The 21,376-nt window shown below is 44.8% G+C and overlaps 1 protein-coding gene, 1 non-coding gene and 1 pseudogene across 5 annotated transcripts in view; 1 reads left to right on the top strand and 2 right to left on the bottom strand.

Annotated features, from left to right (window-relative positions):
• Positions 1-1,314: 1,314 nt before the first annotated feature.
• Positions 1,315-1,999, bottom strand: LOC114104711 (exosome complex component CSL4 pseudogene; annotated as a pseudogene).
• A 5,618-nt stretch (positions 2,000-7,617) lies between these two features.
• Positions 7,618-7,719, bottom strand: LOC114104730 (U6 spliceosomal RNA). The gene has a single exon (XR_003584879.2). It is a non-coding gene; the product is annotated as a U6 spliceosomal RNA (small nuclear RNA).
• A 10,589-nt stretch (positions 7,720-18,308) lies between these two features.
• Positions 18,309-21,376, top strand: part of Papola (poly(A) polymerase alpha) — a 62,133-nt gene continuing 59,065 nt past the window's right edge. For 3 of the 4 annotated variants that reach the window (XM_027950935.3, XM_027950933.3, XM_027950934.3), the window contains exon 1: positions 18,309-18,530. In XM_027950935.3, coding sequence (XP_027806736.2) covers positions 18,523-18,530 — 8 coding nt within the window. In that variant the 5' untranslated portion in view covers positions 18,309-18,522. The remainder of the gene's footprint in view (positions 18,531-21,376) is intronic. The other variant, XM_027950932.3, reaches the window with a different exon arrangement.

Below are 21,376 nucleotides of genomic sequence, written 5' to 3'. Positions count from 1 at the left end.
TTTGACTAATATAAGTTAACTGTAATTATGTGGGGTAGTGTCCTCTATTCTGTACCAATGGTCTACTGGTCTGTTTTGGTGCCCATACCATGCTGTTTTTGTTCCCATTGCTCTGGAGTATAGTTTAAGATCTGGTATAGTGATGCCACCTGCTTCACTCTTCTTGCTAAGGATTGCTGGGAATGGAACCACCATTTGACCCAGCTATCCCACTCCTCGGTCTATACCTAAAGGACTTAAAAACAGCATACTACAGTGAAGCAGCCACATCAATGTTTATAGCAGCACAATTCACCATAGCTAAACTGTGGAACCAATCTAGATGCCATTTTACAGATGAATGGATAAAGAAATGTGGTTTATATACACTATGGAATATTACTCAGTAATAAAAGAGAATAAAATTATAGCATTTGAAGGTAAATGAATGGAGTTGGAGAATATAATGCTAAGTGAAATTAGCCAATCCCAAAAAACTGAATGCTAAATGTTGTGTCTGTTATAAGGAAGTTGATTCATAGTGGGTTGGGAGGAAGAGCATGGGAGGATTCTATAAACTCCAGATAGGGCTAAGGGGTGGGAGGGAGCGGGCACAGGGGTATAAAAGATGGTAGAATGAAATGGACATCATTACCCTAAGTACATGTATGAAGACACAAATGGTGTGAATATACTTTGTATACAACCAGAGATTTGAAAAGTCATGTTCTATATGTGTAATGTGAATTGTAATGCATTCTGCTGCCTGCTAAGAGCCAAGTATATGATGCATGGCATTTTTGGTTGAAAGGTGACGCCAGCTAGCCATTGAGATGATATGATTATGTTAAGATTTGCATTCATATGGATATTGGACTCCTGCTGTTCACCTAGGCCTACTACAGGACTCCTGGAGAGTTCCCATTGGTTGGGGAAGTACAGTAGGAGGGAGTTCCAGGGGAGGAGCTCTCTCTGGCGGTTCCGGGAGGAGGCCGCGTGGGTGGATCAAAAAATCTTCCCAGCGCGTACTGGACATTGGCGGCAGTTTCAAAAAATAAAGTTTGTTCCTGCTTGAGTGGCTCGTGATTTTGTGCCCAGCCAGACTGCAGCAGCTGCCATATATAACAAATTAGAATTTAAAAAAAAATGATTTTTTTCCTTTTAATAAAAATGTTTTCTTTGTTGCAGCAAAAATATATATACTTAAAAGGCCTGTCAGGTTATCTCCAAAGTTACACAGTTTGTTGGAATTCCCCCAAAGAGAAGCTTTATCCTCACGAATCCAATTTACTAAAAGGTTCACAAAAATAAACATTCCACCTATAGTAAATTACTGGCAGATTTTTTAGAGGTGGTCACTGGCTGACCCCAGGTATCTAAATAAAGACCATGGCATCTTGATGTTATTTTCATCACGTACTCTTAGAAATAGCTACCCCCTCTGTGGGGTAAAATGTACCATCTTAGGTCTGCAAAAATTCAGGCTGTACTCTGGCCAATTTCTGGAATTCTTCAGTGTGGGTCTTAGGACACTGCATCTCACACCAACTAATGGGAATCATCTGGACACCTGATTCACTGTGGGCTACCACCACACCCAGCTCATTCTTGGCAGTGATCAGCAAGTAGTTGGACTCCACATGACTTAGATCACTTTAGCCAAAACAATGTCACCTGGGCAGAAACTCTTATCTTTTTCAGATGCTCGGACATCTTCCTTTCTGATAGTTCCTTAGAAGGAGTTCTTCAGTGGTGTGGAGCCCACATATAGGATGTGCACTTTGGCAAAGCATGAGACCTTACAGGTTACAATAGTTCCCATATCCGGAAGTAACTGGGACTCTGCTTCTCTCATCACAGATACCATGGGAAGCACGCTGTTCTTGCTGCTCTTCATCAGGCAGCCCGCAAGTGGCGAAAAGATGTAGCCGTGCTGGGTATAGGTGCCGCTGCCAGGGCTGCCCTCCTCCAAATTACACAGACGTTCACCAGGGATGCAATATCTCATGGGTGTCACCATCAAAACAAATTAAAAAAAAAAAAAAAAAGCTGGGCACAGTGGCACACATCTGTAGCTCCAGCAGCTTGGGAGGCTGAGACAGGAGAATGGCAAGTTCAAAGCCAACCTCAGCAACTGTGAGGCACTAAGCAACTCAGTGAGACTCTGTCTCTAAATAAAATACAAAACAGGGCTGGGGATATGGCTCAGTGGTTGAGTGCCCCTTAGTTCAATCCCCAGTACCAAAAAAAAAAAAAAAAAAGAAAGGAAAAAAAAAAGAAAAAAGAAGTTGTTAAATTCACGGGTGAGGCAGGGGATGTGGCTCAAGCGGTAGCGTGCTCGCCTGGCATGCATGCAGCCCGGGTTCGATCCTTAGCACCACATACAAACAAAGATGTTGTGTCCGCCGAAAACTAAAAATAATTTAAAAAAATATTAAAAAAATAAATTCACAGGTGAATAATATATAATTCCATTCATATAAAGTTGAAAAGATAATAATTAACCTACAGTGATAAAGTCAGAATAGTGGTTGCTTGGTGGTGTCCATAGAGGCTGATCAGCTGAGAGGAAGCCTGTTGGGTAGCTGGACATTGACGATACACTGTATCTTGGTTTATCTGACAGTTATTTGGGCATGTCTATAAAAATTCAATAGGGAAAGAATATTACAGAGATGAGGGGGAGTTGAAAGGCCTTGCAATTTGAATACTGTACAAGTTGTGCTTTAATAATTCCTTTAAAGAGCTGATATTCTACCTCAAAATAATAGTAAAGTCAGCCAGGTATGGTGATCATGGTGACTTGGGAGGCTGATACAGGAGAACTGCAAATCGAAGAACCTGGGCAATTTTGAACCTCTCTCAAAATAAAATTAAAAAAAAAAATTAAGGCTGGGGATGTGGCTCATGCGGTAGCACGCTCGCCTGGCATGCACGGGGCTCTGGGTTCAATCCTCAATACTACATAAAAATAAAAAATAAAGATATTGTGTTCACCTAAAAAATAAATATTAACAAAAACAAAATTAAAAATTTTAAAAAGGACTGGGGATGTAGCTCAGTGGTAAAGAGCCCCTGGGTTCAATCCCAGGTATCAAAATGATAATATTGCTAGGCATGGTGGCACATACTTGTAATCCCAGCAGCTCAGGAAGCTGAAGCAGGAGGATCACAAGTTCAAAGCCAGCCTCAGCAATTTAGTGAGGCCCTAAGCAACTCAGCAAGACTGTCTCTAAATAAAATATAAAAAAGGGCTGTGGCTCAGTTGTTAAGTGCCCTGGGTTCAATCGATGGTACTCCCCTCCAAAAAAAAAAAATAATAAAATAAATAAATAAATAAATAAAATTCAAGACCAGTGTCAGCAATTTAGGCCCCTTACTGAGACCCTGTCTCAAAATAAAAAATAAAAAGGACTGGGGAAATGGCTTAGTGGTTAAGATCCCCTGAGTTCAATCTCCAATACCAAAAGGAAAAAAAAAAAAAAAAGAAGAAGAGGTATTAAGTGATAAATTTCAATAAGTGTAAAGCTTTTACTTGGCTTTATGTGCTTATTTTAGAATCAGGCACTTCATTTTCAAAAATAAGTGTTCTCAGCCAGCCTCAGCGAAAGTGAGGTGTTAAGCAACTCAATGAGAGGCTGTCTCTAGACAAAATACAAAATAGAGCTAGGGATGTGGCTCCGTGGTCAAGAGCCCCTGAGTTCAATCCCCAATATCCCAAAAAAACAAAACAGAAACAAGTGTTCTCATGTGTTTGTCAGTAGAGAAGAGATACCACCAGAAGAGGGTCCAAAGGAACTGCAGAAGGGGGATCTCAGGAGAAGTGGGTTTCTTAACACACACAATGGAAATTACTTTCAGCATGTGTCAGTAGAGGCACAGAGATTTATCTAGGAAAGCAGGGAACACACATTCAAGAGAAATTCAAGAGACTCTCTAGGGGTTCTCAGGCTGCTCTTTTAATATGTGACTTTTTTTTTTAATTGTAGATGGACACCATACCCCTATTTTATTGTGTGCTGAGGATCGAACCCAGTGCCTCACATGTGCAAGGCAAGCGCTCTACCCCTGAGCCCCAGCGACAAAGCGCTTGCCTTGCACATGTGAGGCACTGGGTTCGATCCTCATCACCACATAAAAAATAAATAAAGATATTGTGTCCATATACAATTAAAAATTTTTGTTCTTTTAGATATACATGTCAGTAGAATGTGCTTTGACATACATACATGGAGTATAAGTTCCCATTCTTGAGGTTGTACACGATGTGTAGTTCCATTGGTCGTGTATTCATAGTTGAACACTGAAAAGTCTGATTCATTCTACTGTCTTTCCTATTCCCATCCCCACTCCCTCATTCCCCTTTGTCTAATCCAATGAACTTGTATTCTCCCCTCCACCACCCTTGTTGTGTATTATCATCTACAAATCAGAAAGAACATTTGGCCTTCAGTTTTTGGGGGGGATTGGCTTATTTAGTATGATAGTCTCCAGTTCCATCCATTTACTGGCAAATGCCATCAATTTCATTCTTCTTTATGGCTGAGTAATATTCCATTGTGTGTATATATATCTCACATTTTCTTAAGCCTTTCATCTGTTAAAGGGCATCTAGGTTGGTTCCATAGCTTGGCTATTGTGAATTGAGCTTCTATAAACACTGATAAGGCTGCACCATTGTAGTATGTGGATTTTAAGTTCTTTGGGTATATGCGGAGGAGTGGAATAACTGGGTCAAATGGTGGTTCCATTCCAAGTTTTCTAAGGAATCTCCATACTGCTTTCCAGAGTGGTTCCACCAATTTGCACCTCACATGTGGTAGGCAAGCGCTCTACCCCTTCAAGGGGGGGGGGGAGTCCTCAGGGGGGATTACTTTGGTATACAGTGTAGGTGTACTCCGCCCCCCACATCCTCACCAACACTTATTATTACTTGTATTCTTGATAATTGCCATCTGACTAGAATGAGATGGAATCTCAATGTAGTTTTGATTTGCATTTCTCTAATTGCGAAGATGTTGAATATTTTTTCCATATATTTGTTGACCATTCACATTCTTCTGTGAAGTGCCTGCTCAATTTCTTTGCCCATTTATTGATTGGGTTATTATTTTTTTTTTATTGTTAAGTTTTTTGAGTTCTTTGTATTTCCTGGAGATAGTGCTCTACCTGAGGTGTGGGTGGCAAAGATTTTCTCCCATTCTGTAGGCTCTCACTTCATATTCTTCAATATTTCCTTTGCTATGAAGTTCTTAGTTTGATACCATCCCATTTATTGGTTCTTGATTTCCCCTCTTGTACTTTAGAAGTCTTGTTGAGGAAGTCAGTTCCTAAGCCAACATGATGGGGAGTTGGGCATACATTTTCTTCTAGCAGCTCAGGGTCTCTGGTGTAACACCTAGGTCCTTGATCCACTGTGAGTTGATTTTTGTTCAGGGTGAGAGATAAGGGTTCAAGTTCATTCTGCGACTTGTGGATTCCCAGTTTCCCCAGCGCCATTTGTTAAGAGGCTTTCTTTTCTCCAATGTATGTTTATGGCGCCTTTGACTAGTATGAGAACTTATTTATGTGGGAGTGTCTCTGTGTCTTCTATTCTGTTCCATTGGTCTTCATGTAGTTTGGTGCCAATACCACAATGTTCTTGCTACTATAGCTCTGTAGTCTAACTTAAAGTCTGGTATTGTGATGCCTACTGCTTTGTTTTTCTCACTAAGGATTGCTTTGGCTATTCTGGGCCTCTTATTTTAACAAATAAATTTTATGACTGCTTTTTTCTATTTCTACAAAGGTTTTCATCGTAGAGGTCTTTCACCTCTTTTGTTAGATTGATTCCCAAGTATTTTATTTTCTTTGAATCTATCGTGAGAGGGAGAGTTTTCCTAATTTCTCTTTCAGTCAATTCACCAATGGTGTACAGGAACAACTGATTTATGTGTGGAACCTCCTCTTTTAAATGAAACAAGTGAGGGGTGGGCATGGCTGCTGCAGTCTGGCTGGGCACAAAATAACCGAGCCACCACCGAAGCCTTGTAGATTTAAACAGCAACTCTTTATTCACCGACACTCTGCAGATTCAAACAGCAACTCTTTATTCACCGACACTCTGCAGATTCAAACAGCAACTCTTTTTTCCTGAACTCTCACTGATACTCTACTCACACTTCCTGTGAACACCCTGCCTCCACTCGGCTCTGTGCACCAATTCTCTCAGAACCCTGCGAGAACTCAAAGGAGCGGGTGCCTGAGGCAGCAGGATGCGCCTTAATCCTAGCAGGATCCGCCCTAATCCTGGAGCCACCCTATTCCCAGCAGGATCCACCCTAATCCCTGAGCAGGGTCACCTTTCAACCCAAAATGCAATGCGTCATTCCTACTTGGCTATGGCTCTCAGCACATGGTGAGGTATGTGAGGATGATATCAGTCTGGTGGTTCTCAGGTCTTGAGAATCAGATAATGGAGACAACACTGGAAACTCTCCTAAGTTGGTTTCTTTATATATTGTCTCTATGTCTCTCTCGACTTAATGTATTTAGTGGATAATTAACAGTGCACAAGGTAATTTTCCTAAGTGGGTAGATCTGGGTAACTTTAAGATTTGCATTCAGGTGCAATGGCACACACCTGTAGTCCCAGTGATTTGGGAGCCTGGGGAAGGAGACTGTAAGTTTAAAGCCAGCTTTAGTGAAACCCTGTATCAAAAGGTTGGGGTTGTAACAGTGGTAGAGTGGGTTCAACCTCCAGTACCAAAAAAATAGAATGTACAGATTTCCCCAAAATTTGGAAGTAACAGTACTGGGAGACAGACTGGCTTGAGGAAAAGACAGGCCTTGAATGATATGCAGAACCTCAGACTAAAATTCAGTTCTCTTGGGGCTGGAGCTGTGGCTCAGGGCTAGAGCACTTGCCTGGCATGTGTGAGGCTCTGGGTTCGATCCTCAGCACTGTATATAAATAAATAAAATAAAAGATCCATTGACAACTAAAAAATATCTTTTAAAAAATGCTATTCTTTGTCTTTTGTCTCCTCTCCACCTACCTTTGATTTCTCTGTCCTGCCTCAGGCTGAGCAACTTTCCTTTTTTGAGGGGCTGGGAATGCAATGCAGGGTCTCACCCAAATTAGGCAAGTGCTCCACCACTGAGTTACCCCCTCGGGCCCTAGATGTTGGTTTTATAGACAGAAAAAGCCTAAGAAAGCAAAACAAGGAACAAGAAGGGGACTGATCATTTCAGAGTGACTCTAACTAAAGGAAAAGGAGGCAGAACAACAGAAAACTGATTGGTTGACACCAGGTTACTTTAGGATTGGGGGGTTTTGTTTTGTAAAGATGAAAGCTGAGAGAACTTCAATTTCATGCTGCTGGAACTGGCTTGTTGGTAATTTTGGCATCTCTTTCCTGACTCCTGGGAAAGTCAGATAATTGTTTCTTTTGGTGGAACCTTAGCAAGCACCTTCATTTTGGGTTTTAGTCTAGTCTGTTGAGGCTACTACAGGAGTTTATTCTAAAACAATGACCTTAAACTTTTATTTAACAAAGGAGGATAAGAATTTAATGAAAGGACAACTCAAGAGTATGGTACTCATTAGATGGAAGTGCTTCTGCTATTATTCTTATCTTAGTAAATAATTCTTTTAAAAAAAATATCGAACACTTCGTGAATTTGCATGTTATCCTCCCGCAGGGGCCATGTTAACCTTCTCTGTATTGTTCCAGTTTTACTATATTGCTGCTATGAGCTCTGCTTTAGTAACTTCTAAATACAATTTCTGATTAATTTTGTAAAGTATTGGCCAAGTGAACCATCAAACTTTATTATTAATAAAAATCTCCAAGTCATACAGTATCTCCAACTGTTACCTCCTAAATGATACCAGCTACAATCCAAGTAGCTCACAATATATGAGGAGGTTCTGCTCAACAACATTTTTTTTTCGTTTCATACACTGTGGACTTTGTAAACCAGCTTTGGAATTCATCTCTTTATGACCTTGTTCTGTTTAAAATGCTACCTGAGGCAGGAGGATTGCAAGTTCCAGGCTAGCCTCAGCAACTAAGTTAGGCCTGAATCAACTCAGGAGACTCGAAAGTGTCCCTGGGTTGGGGCTGGGGATGTGGCTCAAGTGGTAGCACGCTCGCCTGGCATGCGTGCAGCCCAGGTTCGATCCTCAGCACCACATACAAACAAAGATGTTGTATCCGCCGAAAACTAAAAAATAAATGTTAAAAAATTCTCTCTCTCTCTCAAAAAAAAAAAAAAAAGTGTCCCTGGGTTCCATTTCTAGTACAAAAACAAAAAAAGCTACCTGAATAGGGGCTGGGGTTGTGGCTCAGTGGTAGAGTGCTCGCCTAGTGCAGGTGAGGTACTGGGTTCGATGCTTAGCACCACATAAAAATAATTAAAAAAAAAAAAAAAGACATTGTGCCCACCTACAACTAATATATGTATAAAACTTAAAAAAAAAAAAAAAAAAAAAACCAAAAAAGGCTACCTGAATAATACTTAAGATATCAGTAGGCTGGGTGTGGTGGCACATGCCTGTAATCCCAGCAGCTTGGGAGGCTGAGACAGGAGGATCAAAGCCTGCCTCAGCAATGGTGAGGCACTAAGTAACTCAGTTGAGGCCCTGTCTCTAAATAAAAATACAAAATAGGGCTCAAAACAAAAACAAAAAAGATACCAGTACAACACATCTTCTCAGCAGCCAGTAGAAAATACTGGCAATGAAGCAAAGGGCCCATGGTAGTGTACACTACAGCAGCTGGAGATACTGCTGCAAGCTTAGTCCTTGTCTCTGATGCCAACCCATGAGGAGGACTCGGTTTTGAGAAAAAGAAAAGAGAAGGTTTATTGCTTTGCTAGGAAAGGAGAAATACTGGGGACTCCTGTCCCAAAGTCTGTGATTCTACCCATCAGCAGGAAGGGGGGGCTTTAAGAGAGGTGATTGAAAGGCTACATTCCAGGCATTCTCTGTTAGAGTTGTAACTCATTTGTTAATTTGGGAGGCAGTCATTTCTGAGATCTTCTGGTGCCATCCCCAGAGTTTGGATTATTCCTATGGTGGTGTATACTCAGAGACAGATAACTCTGCCTAGGATGGGAAAGAAAGGTGACCCTGTTTCCCCTGAGATTAGGGAGGGGGAGAGATTAGGGAGGAGCAGGGAGAGAGGAAGAGAAAGAAACATGTTCACTTAAAAAATAAGTTGCAGTGGCAGAGAAGCAAGGGCTATATTCAAAGCATAAAGTAGACCACTGTTACAGAGGGACATTAGGACAAGTGAGACAAGGGTCACGGTCCAGCGACTCTTACATACTGGTAACTGGCCTCATCACTCCTCGCTTCCTTGGCTAAAGTTATATTCTTAATTGGGTCCTAAATGTGACAGGTGAATACCTTGTGAATTACTCACGTGTGAAACTTGAGTTGGAGTAGTGGGTGGGTGTGCTTAAGGTCCTACCAGAGCTGAAACATGACTCCAACCTATGATTCTTGCCTTCGGAATTCTTAATCTCTATTTTTGGCCCAGATCTTCTCTCCTTAGCTTCCAAAGCACATTTTAATTGCCTAAAAGCCATTTGTGAAGGCCCCACAGCACTTCCAAATCAATACTCAAACTAGGCTCCAGATCTCAGGCACTCACCCTGTTCCCCTCCTGCTTCCTATTTCATTTACTGGTAGCTGCATCCATGTTGTCACCCTTCCTAGAACCTCTGAAGTCATCTTTGTCTTCTCTTTTCCAGGATAAACTGTGCCTCTTAAATCTCTCTCAAATTGTCCCCTTTTTCCTTATTTAAGTATCATCATCCCTCACTCACTTGAACTGGTAAGAACTAATTCATACCTTCAAAACTTCCCCTGTTCAGATTTATTCCCTCCTATACTTTCAAAAATACAAATATAATCTCACTTCTGTTACAAAACCTTCCATGGCTCTCCTATTCACAAAAAGGCAAAATCTACATCTTTTAGGGTAGCTTTTGGTCTCAGCTACTCTGAAAAGCCTTGACTTCTTTGACCACACTATTTGGAGTTGATCTCCCCTTCATTCTGTCACTTTGTATGTTTTATTTATGGCTCTTAGCACATTCTGTAATTCCCTTGTCTGATTATGAACTTATTATTTGTCCTCCCTCGCCCTTTTTGTAAGGTCTATGTGGGTCTGTGATTTTTTTTTTTTAAATTATTTATCTATTTTATTTTGGTACAGGGGACTGAACTCAGGGCACTCAACCACTGAGCCACATCCCCAGCCTTATTTTATATTTTTATTTAGAGACAGGGTCTCACTGAGTTGCTTGGTGCCTTGCTAAGTTGCTGAGGCTGGCTTTGAACTCGTGATCCTCCTGCCTCAGCCTCCTGAGCGGCTAGGATTACAGGTGTGTGCCACTGTGGCTGTGATTTTATTTTTCAAAGTGAAAAGTAACAACCTACTCCCCCGCACCCCAGCACAGTCATGGCACAGGGCAGGCACACAACAACCAGGTGCTGAATGAAAGGCCCTCATCTTCCATCTCTCACTTGACTACTCCCCAGGACATTCCTTGTCGTTGAGTTACTTCAAAAATCTCTTTCTCCAAATGAATGTAAAATTATTTGCACTTTTCCTATTTTTTAATTGTTTCCTTTACTTAATGTGCCCTTCTTGCCTGTCTGTCCATTTTTCCTCCTGCCTCAGCCTCCCTGGTTGCTAGAACTGCAGGTGTAAACCACCCCACCCAGCCCAAATCCTGACTTTTCTATCAGGATATTTCAAAAGTTACAGCTCATGTGACCTTGATTCCATCCCCTTGTGTAGTTCTTTGTAAATGTCTCCGGCATGTAGAATGATACCTAGCACATTCTAGGTACTAAATAAATATTCATCACTTCTGCTACATTGCTATCTCCCTCATTCTAGGGAAGGCCAAAACAGCTTATTTGGAACAGCTATAGGCCAAAATCACAAAGGTTTAATGTCCACCTGTTTCTTTTTCAATATTTTCTGAGATGCCTGGCAAAGGACAGTATGAGCTGAAGTTCCCATTCTTTAATTCATAAAGCACACCTTGCTTAGCATTTGGATGGCCATCTTAAGTGACAGCCACCATTTTAAGGAAAAGTTTCACTTTCCCGCCCAAGGGCATTTCTGAGAAAGGCTCACCACTCCCTCACACCAACCCAACCCTAACCACCTGCAGCAGGACCCGCTGGTCTCTGATTCCTGAGCTTGCCCTATAAAAGTCCTGGATCCCAACCCTGTTTTGCCTCTCTCCACTATAGAGATGGCCTTTATTTGTCACTCTGACAAATAAACTCTTGTGCGCAGCTCTTTGATTTCTCACATACCCATCTCTCGTTCCTTGCTTTCCCTTCATTCTGGTGCTGAAACCCGGGATCGGGTTCCCCAGTGTGCCCACTCCCCTCTTCGAGGGTCAGGCCCCAATCCAGATTCCATCAGGAGACCAGGCCCCCCATTCTGCCAAATGTCCTCTCCACACCCACCACTGGACATTGCAGATAAGACCCCTGTTCTCTAGTTGACCTAAACGACCTACAGGTCCTGGGACTCCCACGGTTACTGTATGGTCAGGGATATCCCCAGCCACAGCTTCCACAGCTACGGCTGATCCCTACTGTTGACCGGGTCTATAGGTGGCCTTTTATTTGAGTTCTGGGTTTTGAGAAAAAACCACCAAGGGTGATTGGGAGTTAATCCTGGTGAGATGATCTCTCAGCCTTGGGTTAATCTCTATGGGCTTCTGCCCCTTCTACATAGTCCTCGCTGGGTGTCCAAGTGCCTCTACAGGGTCCTGCCCCAATGCTTACCCACCGGTGGTGACAACCCCCTGAGTGTAACCCTCCTCTTGACTAGGTGATACTAGAGACTGGGGGACACCCCACCTCTAAAATCACCATGGGCAGCTCCTCATCCATTCCCTCCCATAGTCCCCCAGGCTGCCTCCTTGCTAACCTAGGGTCTCTCTCACCCTGGACCTAAACCCCCCAAAACTTATCCGCTTGTGCAATCAGATCTGGCCTCAAGATCCTTTGGACAATGTAGCCACTTAATGGCACTCTAGATCCCAATATTACCAGAGGCCTTTTCAACTATGTGAGCGTTCTGGAAAATGGAAAGAGATATCCTATGTTCAGGTCTTCTCCTCTCTGCATTCCAAGCTCTCTCTCTGCAACTCCTGCACAAGTCCTCTGAGCTCTCACCTCCCCTAAGTCTGCTTCCAAAGGGACAGAAGATCCTACCCAGGACTCCTTCTCCTTCGACCCAGCGGATGAACCCCTGCCATCCCACGATTCTCTTTCTAATGAAGCCTCCGGGCCACTGTCCCCTGGGCCCCTCCGCCCTTCTGTCCTCCTACCATACGTTCATGGGCTGCCGCTGCCCAGCCTGCATCTCTGTGTCCTCTACTCGAGGTGGCTGGGTAGATGGTGTAATCCAGGTTCAGGTGCCTTTCTCTTTGTCAAATCTTTCACAATAGAAAAGCAGCTGGGGTCCGATACTTCATGTCCCACTTCAAGTACATATATCAAAGAGTTTCAGCATCTGACCCCATCACGATTCGACCTTCCCTGATGTCCATATGATCTTGTCTAACACCCTCCTGCCCGAGGAGCACAGTGAGTTTGGGAGCAAGCTAGAAATTACGCTGATGGGGTACATCAGACCTCCGCTGCCCATCCAATCGGCACTGACGCGATCCCAATCAGGACCCCAGTGGGATTATAATTTGCCTGGAGAAGTAACTAGTGGAAACCAATTCATTACTCGCCTCCTAGCAGGACTTAGAAAGGCCGCCCCTAAGGCCATCAATTGTGAAAGGCTCCAGGAAATCTTCCCAGATAAGAGTGAAAACCCCTCAGCATTTCTAGACCACCTGACCAAGGCTTTATTACAACATACTAATCAGGACCCCGAGACTCCAGATGGGAGTCAACTCTAATGACTGCTTTTTCTCCCAGAGTTTCCCCGATATTAAGGCCAAACTAAGGCACCTCGAGAGGGGGCCCCTAACTCTCCAAGCTGAGGTGGTGGGAGTGGCCTTTAGGGTGAATAACAGGAGAGAGGAGAAGGCCTGGCAGCAGAAATATCAGATGCTCGCTCAAATTGTCTGTCCAGCCTCGTCATGTGTCCCTGGTTCCACTGGCCCGCGGAAGGATCCCTCAGGACCACTTGGACCCTGTTTTAAATGTGGTCAGATGGGTCACTGGGCTGGTACATGTCCCAAGCCTTGCAAGCCTACGGGCCCTTGTCCTAAATGCCATCAGGAGGGACACTGGGCCATTGACTGTCCCCAAGCTCTTGTGGCTTCCAGCCACCTGACCCTTCTGGCTCCCCTTTCCAACTCTTAAGACTGACTGCAGAGGACCGAGGAGGACCAGGTCCCCATCACCTGACCACTCCCTTCACTCCGCGGAAACCCAGGGTAACTGCATTTCAGGTGGGCCTGTCTCCTTCCTCCTAGACCCCGGGGCTAGATATTCAGTCCTCAAGGAGTCCTGGGGGCTACCACTCGCTCTATGACCTCTGTTGTGGGGTAGAGGGCAAACCTTACAACCCTCACAGACACCCAGCCTCGTTTGCGCTTTTGGCTCTCTAATTTTTACCCCTCCTTTCTGGTCATTCCACAGTGCCCTGTTTCCCTATGGGAAGGGACATCCTTACAAAGTTGGGGATGACGCTTTCCTTCTCCCCTCGTATACACTTCCATCCAGACTCACCTGCTGCTCCCCTGATCCTCATCCTCACCTCAGGACCGTCCTCTATTCCATCTGCCAGTGCCTTCCCATTACCCCTTCCCAGGTGGACCCTACTGGCTGGGATCGCCTCACACCACGAGGCCACTCACATCGTCTCAAACCCCCCTCCATTTTCTGGCCCAAGCACAACGCCTGCTGTCCCTCCTTGCTGCCACTGCCCTCTCTTTGCAGAGTAGCCTTGTCAGGCTCCTGACAATAAATCTGCTTCTTACCCCAGGTGGGTGTGTGACTAGTCCTGCGCCACTTTTCTTTCATTGATGCCAGTGACTCCATCAGTTCTCCCATCAGCTTTGCTCTCCCCTCGGGGATTTGGGCTGCTTTGGGATCCTGGCCTGAGGGCCCAGAACAGTGACCACATATCTTCTTCCATTCACCTGGTGCTCTTCTTCATCTACACTCCGGCCTCATTTGGGTCCTTAATCTTCATAACGTTTGCAAGCGCTCAGGAAAATGGCAGGAAACCCCTTATGTGCAGGCTCTCTCCTTTCTCACTCTTAGCCTTCCCTGGGCTCCTCTTGCCACCCCCCCCCCCCCGCCCCACCAGCTTCTACTTGCCACTAAAGCTCTGGATTCTACAGAGACCCTACTTCTAGACAAAAAGGGACCCAGAACCCTCCTCCCTGCTTCTATGGGCACAGTACATTGTAAAGCCTGGGCAGCAATGTCCCTGGCCAAGGCCACACTGAAGCTAACACTGAAATACAAAGGGCAGACTCAGCAGGCTGGATAAGAGGCCTAAAACTTGGAGAAAAAAAAAAAAGTCAATTTAAATTTTCCCTTGGCTACAACACAGAATGACTTCAAAATTTTCTCCCTCTCCCCCCTCCCTATCTCTTTCTCTCATATCACTTTAATGAAGTAATTAATGGTCATATCATTTTTTTCCTAGGACTAACACTTCATTTGGCTCAGAGACCAATTTACAAAGTTGGCTCTTATAAGGTCCTTGCTTAGCATCTGGATGGCCATCTTAAGTGACAACCACCATTTTAAGGAAAAAGTTTCACTTTCCCGCCCACGGGCATTTCTGAGAAAGGCTCACCACTCCCTCATACCAACCCAACCCCTAACCACCAGCAGCTGGGCTCTGATTCCTCAGCCTGCCCCACGAAAGTCCTGGAACCCAAGCCTGTTTTGCCTATAGAAAGATGGCCTTTATTTGTCAGCAATGACAAATAATAAACTCTCCTGTGTATGTCTGCCTGGTCTCCGCCTTTCATTTCTTACTTACCTGTCTCTCATTTCTTGATTTCCCTTCAGCTCTTAATCTAATAAGTTTTAAAAGTGATAAGGCCTTTACTCATTTATTCTGTGTACTGTCTTGTCTATGTGTGTGTATCAAAACCAACATATAGAGCACTCATAAACTAAAATTAAAAAATGGATCAAAAAAAATCTCTAGCCAAACAATAAACCAGCTTTTGTTACAGGAATACCACCAATCCCTCACCAAAATTGGGCCGCCAGGGACTGCATTCCACCACCACTCAGACAATTCTCCTCTCTAGCGACAAAAGTTAACCTAGATCTTGGCCCAGCACCAAGACTCTCGACCTTCCCATCCCTTCCGCTGGGCAAGCTCACTCTCAGGTCTTGGTTCTCAGCTCTTCAGCAGAGCTCACAAAAGCCCTGGCCAGGCAACTAAGACTCTCTATGGGCAAAGCCCGGGCGGGACTAGGGAAGATTGGGTGATGACTCCCTTCTCTCAGTCCCAAAAGGGCTTCAGCCCTGGGGCTAGTGAATTGGGTGGTGACCACCCCTTTCAATGCTGTCCCCTCTCTCACTCTGGGTTGTCCTAGAGCAGGAGACATCTTCCTCTAGCCACTCTAGCACTCCAACTCACCATGGGGAACTCCCAATATAGAATCCCACCTGACTCACCTCTCGGCTGCCCCCTCCATTTGGCTTCTGACTAATTCAACTTTCCACTCAGTCATAGCCATTCTATGACTTGGACAATGGTCACCTACATCCTGTGCCCCTAATGAGAGATTCAAATGCCGCCCCTTCCCAGCAGGTAGAAGTTATAGAAGACTGACCTACATCCCTGTTTCCTAAGGAGCCCAATAAAAAACAAAAAAGTGGGGAATACAAGATCCTTGCTTAGCATCTGGAAGGACATCTTAAGTGACAGTCACCATTTTTTTTTTGACTGGTTGTAGGAAGCACCCTACATCCTAGAACACTTTATTAAGACCTTATTGCTTATGCAGTTAAAAGAGACATTGATTAAGCTAACAGTCACCATTTTAAGGGAAAAGTTTCGCTTTCCCACTCCCTCATACCAATCCAACCCCTAACCACCTGCAGTAAGACCCACTGGGCTCTGATTCCTGAGCCTGCCCCATAAAAGTCCTGGAACCAAGCCTGTTTTGCCTCTTTCCACTATAGAGAGATGGCCTTTATTTGACAGCTCTGACAAATAAACTCTCCTGTTTATGTCTGCCTGGTCTCTGTCTTTCATTTCTTGCTTACCTGTCTCTTGTTCCTCACTTGCCTTTCAACACCTTCAGACACATTATTATGAGCAACTTCAGTATCAAGGATTTAAGACTCTTTACTTTTTCCTGCAAATGTCCAATGGATGGTTAAAAGCAGGATTAAAGACTTGGCATCTCTGCCTGCATTTTGCATTCATCTTCTTTGCTCTGAGTCACCTTGGATTCCAGAAACAAGGTCTGATAGGATAATGATCATGTGATGAGTCAACCTTACCACCAGCTCCCCACCAGGCAACAGCACTTTCTCCTCTGGGACAAGGCCCTGCCTGCCCAATCCTGAGATAATGACCTGGTCAAGATCACCTGTTTGGGCAGCTTATGAAATCCCGCCAGCTATGCAGACCCCCCTCACCATTGCCCCTATTCCCCTATAAAACATCAAAGTCATTCTCAGTCTCTGGGCTAAGGGCCTTTGTTTTCTCAGTACAGTCATGCTTTAAAGAGTTAAAGCTCCTTTCATGTTTTTCAATGTTACCTTTTCTTTTTGGTTTTTGGGGCAAATAGACCTCATTTGACAGTTCCCCAGTCAGGACCCTGGGCTAGGACTTCACTGACCACTTTTTTTGAAAAAAAAAAAAATATATTTTTAGTTGTAGATGGACACAATACTTTTGTTTATTTAGTTTTATGTGGTGCTGGGGATCAAACCTAGGGCCTCACACGTTAGGCTCTTCCACTGAGCTACAATCCCAGCACTCCATTGACCACTTTTAAGACTGAAGCCTTAATAGGTTATGGATTTCTCTGAATCTCACATCCTCAGCTTTTTTGGAGATGCCAGCCCCCCAGGTGAGATTAATTTTAATACCATTTTCTTTAATGCAACAGAACCAAAACATTATTTCAATATGTAACCAATATAAAGTAATTGATTGCAGTATTTCACATTATTAATTTGTGCTAAAATCTCCGAAATCCGTGTGTATTTTGCATTTACAGCTCATATTAAATGGAATAGCCTCCTTTCAAGTGGTTAACAGCCAAATGTGGCATACAGATTTACAGCCTGTGCTTTTCTCATTCTGAATCATTAGTTCTAGAAGGAAAATAAGTCCTTTGTCAGATCTTCTGAGGATTTATAAGTGCATATAAAAATATTTAGAGTTTTGAAACTTCAGGCTAACGCTTTCCCCTACTCATTTGACCCCCACCCTACCCCTATTAACTTGTGCAACACTTTGGAATGTCCATTCTAATTTACAGAGGGAAAGAGCTTCAGAGTGCAGGGGCTGCCTCAGGCACCTTTTCAAGCTTTTACCGGTGACAAGGCAGAAGGTCGAATTCTAGGTCCCACCACAAAGAGATTAAGGGCTGGAAACACAGCCTGGGGGGAAATTCGGCTCAAAACAGCCTTTGCTAAAATCTCAGTAGTTACCGACAGCTTTATCAAGTAGCTCGTGTTGCAGAACTGGCTGTCATCACAATCCGATCTAGCAAAACTTATCCACTCAATAAATATCTGCGGAGAGCCTGCAGACAGACGTCAGGAACATCAGTGGACCAGACGGACGAGGGGCTCCGTCGGCGGAAGGCATACCCAGGAGAGACCAAGTCCTAGCAACGCTGTGGCGCGCCGAGCCAGGCTCCGAGCTAAACACCTCTCTGGCTTCACCGCATAAAGCCTCGGTTACCCTATGAAGTAAGCATGACTCCTACCTTCGGTAAACTACGGTGCGGTTGAGCAAGTTGTCATAACCCACGGCTGCGACCCACCCGCGCCCCCGAGCAGCACATGGTTCACGCGCCAGCGCCTCAGGAGGCGAGAAGGGCGGGTCCGCACGGTGCACCGGAAGCGGCGCCTCGGAGGCCGGGGGTCGCTGCGGAACCTTCCCGCGCTATCGGAACCGCGTCGCCCCCATTCGGGCACGAGGGTATCCTCGCCTAAGTGCAGACTGCCGGCCGGAGCCTCCGACACCGCGTCGTCCCCCGATACCCGTCGCGGAAGCGTGAGCGGATCAGGGTGGGAACTGAGGGCCCACGGTCGCTTCTCAAACTACGCTTCCCGTGAGGCGGCGCGGTGCCGGGTGTCTGGTGCGCAGGCGCGCGCACGGCGTGCGTGGCGGCGTCAGCGGTTCTAGAACGTTGCTGTGGTAGCGCTCGGGCGCCATGTTAGGACGAAGGGGAAGGAGGAGAAGCGCTTAAAGCGGCGGGAGCGGGTGCGGGAGTGGGGTTGGACCCAGGGCTGAGGCAGGCCCCCCCCCTCCCTCCCGCCTCAGTGGATCATGCCCAGGGCGGCAGCGGCGGCGGTTGCGGGGGGGAAGTGACTGGGCGGTGCCGGCGCAGGAGACGATGCCGTTGTAAGTGTTTCGTGTTCTGTTCGCTCTCGCACGCCGGCCGGGCCTCGGGGGCGTCGGGGAGGGGGAGGGGCGGCGCGAGCCGGGCCCGCGCCCAGCCCGCTGCCGGCGGACGGCCGCCCGGGCCCGCTGCCGCCGCCCGGGGCCTGCGTCTCCCACCCCTTCCTGGCCGGACCGCGGCCGTCGGGCCGGGGGCTTTCCCCTTCCGGAAGAGCCGGGGCTGCTCCCGCTGCTCCGCCGGCGCTGGGTACGGAATGGCTCCCGGCAGCGCGGCTGGCGGGCCCGCTCCTCGTGGGCGCTGCGCTCGCGCCTCCTCGCCCTCGTCGCCGCCGCCGGCGCGTCAGCCTCCGTCGGGCCCCTTCGTTCTTCCCTTTCTCTGAGCGCCCCTGTCGTGCGCCTGAGTTACCCACTTCCGCTTCCCTTGTGCAAACCTGCGTGAGCGCGGGTGAGACGGGGTCTGAGCTTCCAGGCCCGCTCCTGCGGCCCCGCCGCGGCCTCCCGGTGCTCCGGGACGGGGCGCCCCCGGTGCGTGTGCTCAGTCTCGTCCGGGTGGGTCACGGGATTCCCCTCGGCGTCCTTCGCCCTCGATGCCCACGGACGCTCCTCTCCGCCCCCGATTGCAGCCTTATTAGAGCTTCCCTGACCCCTTCTGATCCGCTAGGCCTACAGCGGGTACTTACGTAGCCCTACAAGGTTTTTAAAAAGTTTTCTCTCCCTCTTTTTTTCCTCCTAAGAACAAGATGCAGTTTGAAAACTTGTTTCTGGGATCAAAAAGTAGATTAGAGCCTTTACTCTGCTTATATTCAGCAGCGTAGAGGCCTCCTCTGTGAGACTGCATTCCTTCCAGTTTTGAGGTGTTTAGAGTGCCCCTTTTAAAAAGACGAAAGGCTGAGTTTTCTTCATCTTTGTATTCCAAACGAAGCGTGTCATTGACAGTTGACGTTTTGTTTAAATCAAATTCAAGGTAAAGATTTTATGGTTTCTAGGCACCCAGTGTTAAGTCAGCTTAATTTTGTGAAAGTAGGAACAATTTAGTTTTTGGAAATATAGTTTATAACTAGAAAAAAGAAATTTATATATATATATATATATATATATATATATATGTAAAAGTTAAGTAAATATGTGTGTGTCTTTAAAGGTGAGACTTTAATTTTGACACATGCCTTTAATGACATCTATCGCATTTTACATAATTATTTGAAAAAAAGTATCTTCTGACTCCCTCTTGTGCCCCAGCCTCACTCACTCACCCCTGGTATTTTGTATAGAGACCTCTCAAATTATTTTTGTAATTAGAATACTTTTTTAGTAAAGATTTAAAATTGGTGAGGTTTCTGTTGATTCATATTATCATGGAATTGGAAAAAGATGCCCTGGGGGGAGCCCAGATCAAACAAGAATTTTTGTGGCAGTTTTTCAGTTTAGAAGGAATTCAGATAAATGTTCAAATGATGTCATGATGATTTAGTGTTAGCTTACAGTTCATTGCTATTTTTGAAAAGGGACTCCTAATTTTGATAATTATGTCAGTAATAAAAATGGAGGAAATGTATACTCTAAAGAAAATGGTTTCATAGAGCAATTTCAAGTAAATCTAAATGCACCTGCTTTTTTCTAACATTCTTTGAGGAAGGAAGGTATAAGTTTCTATTAAATTTTCACTTCAGCAAAATGAGTATATGAAAACTAGAATAATATAGAGAGGATTAATATAATCTCTGTAAAATGTAAAAAAGAAATCACTTGTGGCTATCATACTTTAAATAAAAGGACATAAAGGAGAGTAATCAACATCAACATCAATGACCAAGCATTCATGCCACAAAGAATATTGAAATTACTGGAAAAGACATTAAGTCTTGCTAAAGGGGAGGCTAGAGATTTTTCTCCCAAACATTGTGGAAGCTGTCACAAGAAAGGGAATTAGGGTAGTTTCATGTAGCCATAAAAGGTAGAACTGGGATCTTCTGGTTAGTAACTATACTTATAGCAGTGTTTCTTGTGTGCTATTTGTGGATGCCTGGAGTGAAGGTTGTCACTGAGATCCTTTTAGAGGGTACCTAAGATCTTTAATAATAATGAGATACTATGTCTTTTACTTCTGGCATTTGCACTGATAGTGTGAAAGTAATGGTGAGTAATTGAGTAATGCTGCTAGTGCCTTAGGATCAGTCAAGGCAGAGGTGGCTCCATATTGTACATGTCATATTTTTTTACTACACAGTTCAGAAGGTTCTTGATGAAGCATTAAAAAATGTTAATTTGCTGGGCATGTAGGTGCTTGCCACTAGAGGTTAAGGCAGAAGAATCATAAGTTCAAGACCAGCCTTCGCAATTTTGCAAGACCCTACCTGTCTCAAAACTTAAAAGAACTGGGTATGTAGCTTGGTGGCAATGTCTGGATTCAATTCCCAGTACCCAAAATCACAAAGTTTATTTGGGCTGGGGCTCAATGGTAGAGTGCTCCTAGATTTGATTCCCTAGCTCTACAAAGAAAAAAAATTAAATTTTCATCCTTAAAAAGTGTCTTTTATTATTTTCTATGTTTATGTAATTATATGTGATACTGAGGGTCTTTTATTTATACGTGGTACTAATGGGTCTTTTATTTTATATGTTTATTTATTTATATGTGGTACTGAGGATCAAACCCAGGGCCTCACACATGCCAAGCAAGTGCTCTACCACTGAGCCACAACTCCAGCCCATGAGGTTGTCTTTTTAATATGCTTTGATAATAGAAAGTAGAATAGTGATTTTTGAGGAAGAGTACTTGCTTGGTTTGTCTTCTAAGCTAATCTAGTGGTTTTGTTTATTTAATTTTTGGTACTGGAGACTGAACCCAG

This window comes from Marmota flaviventris, chromosome 2 (genome assembly GCF_047511675.1).
Source record: "Marmota flaviventris isolate mMarFla1 chromosome 2, mMarFla1.hap1, whole genome shotgun sequence".
NCBI lineage: Eukaryota > Metazoa > Chordata > Mammalia > Rodentia > Sciuridae > Marmota > Marmota flaviventris.
Note: the sequence above shows the minus strand (reverse complement) of the source record. Positions and strands in the feature narration are given on the sequence as shown.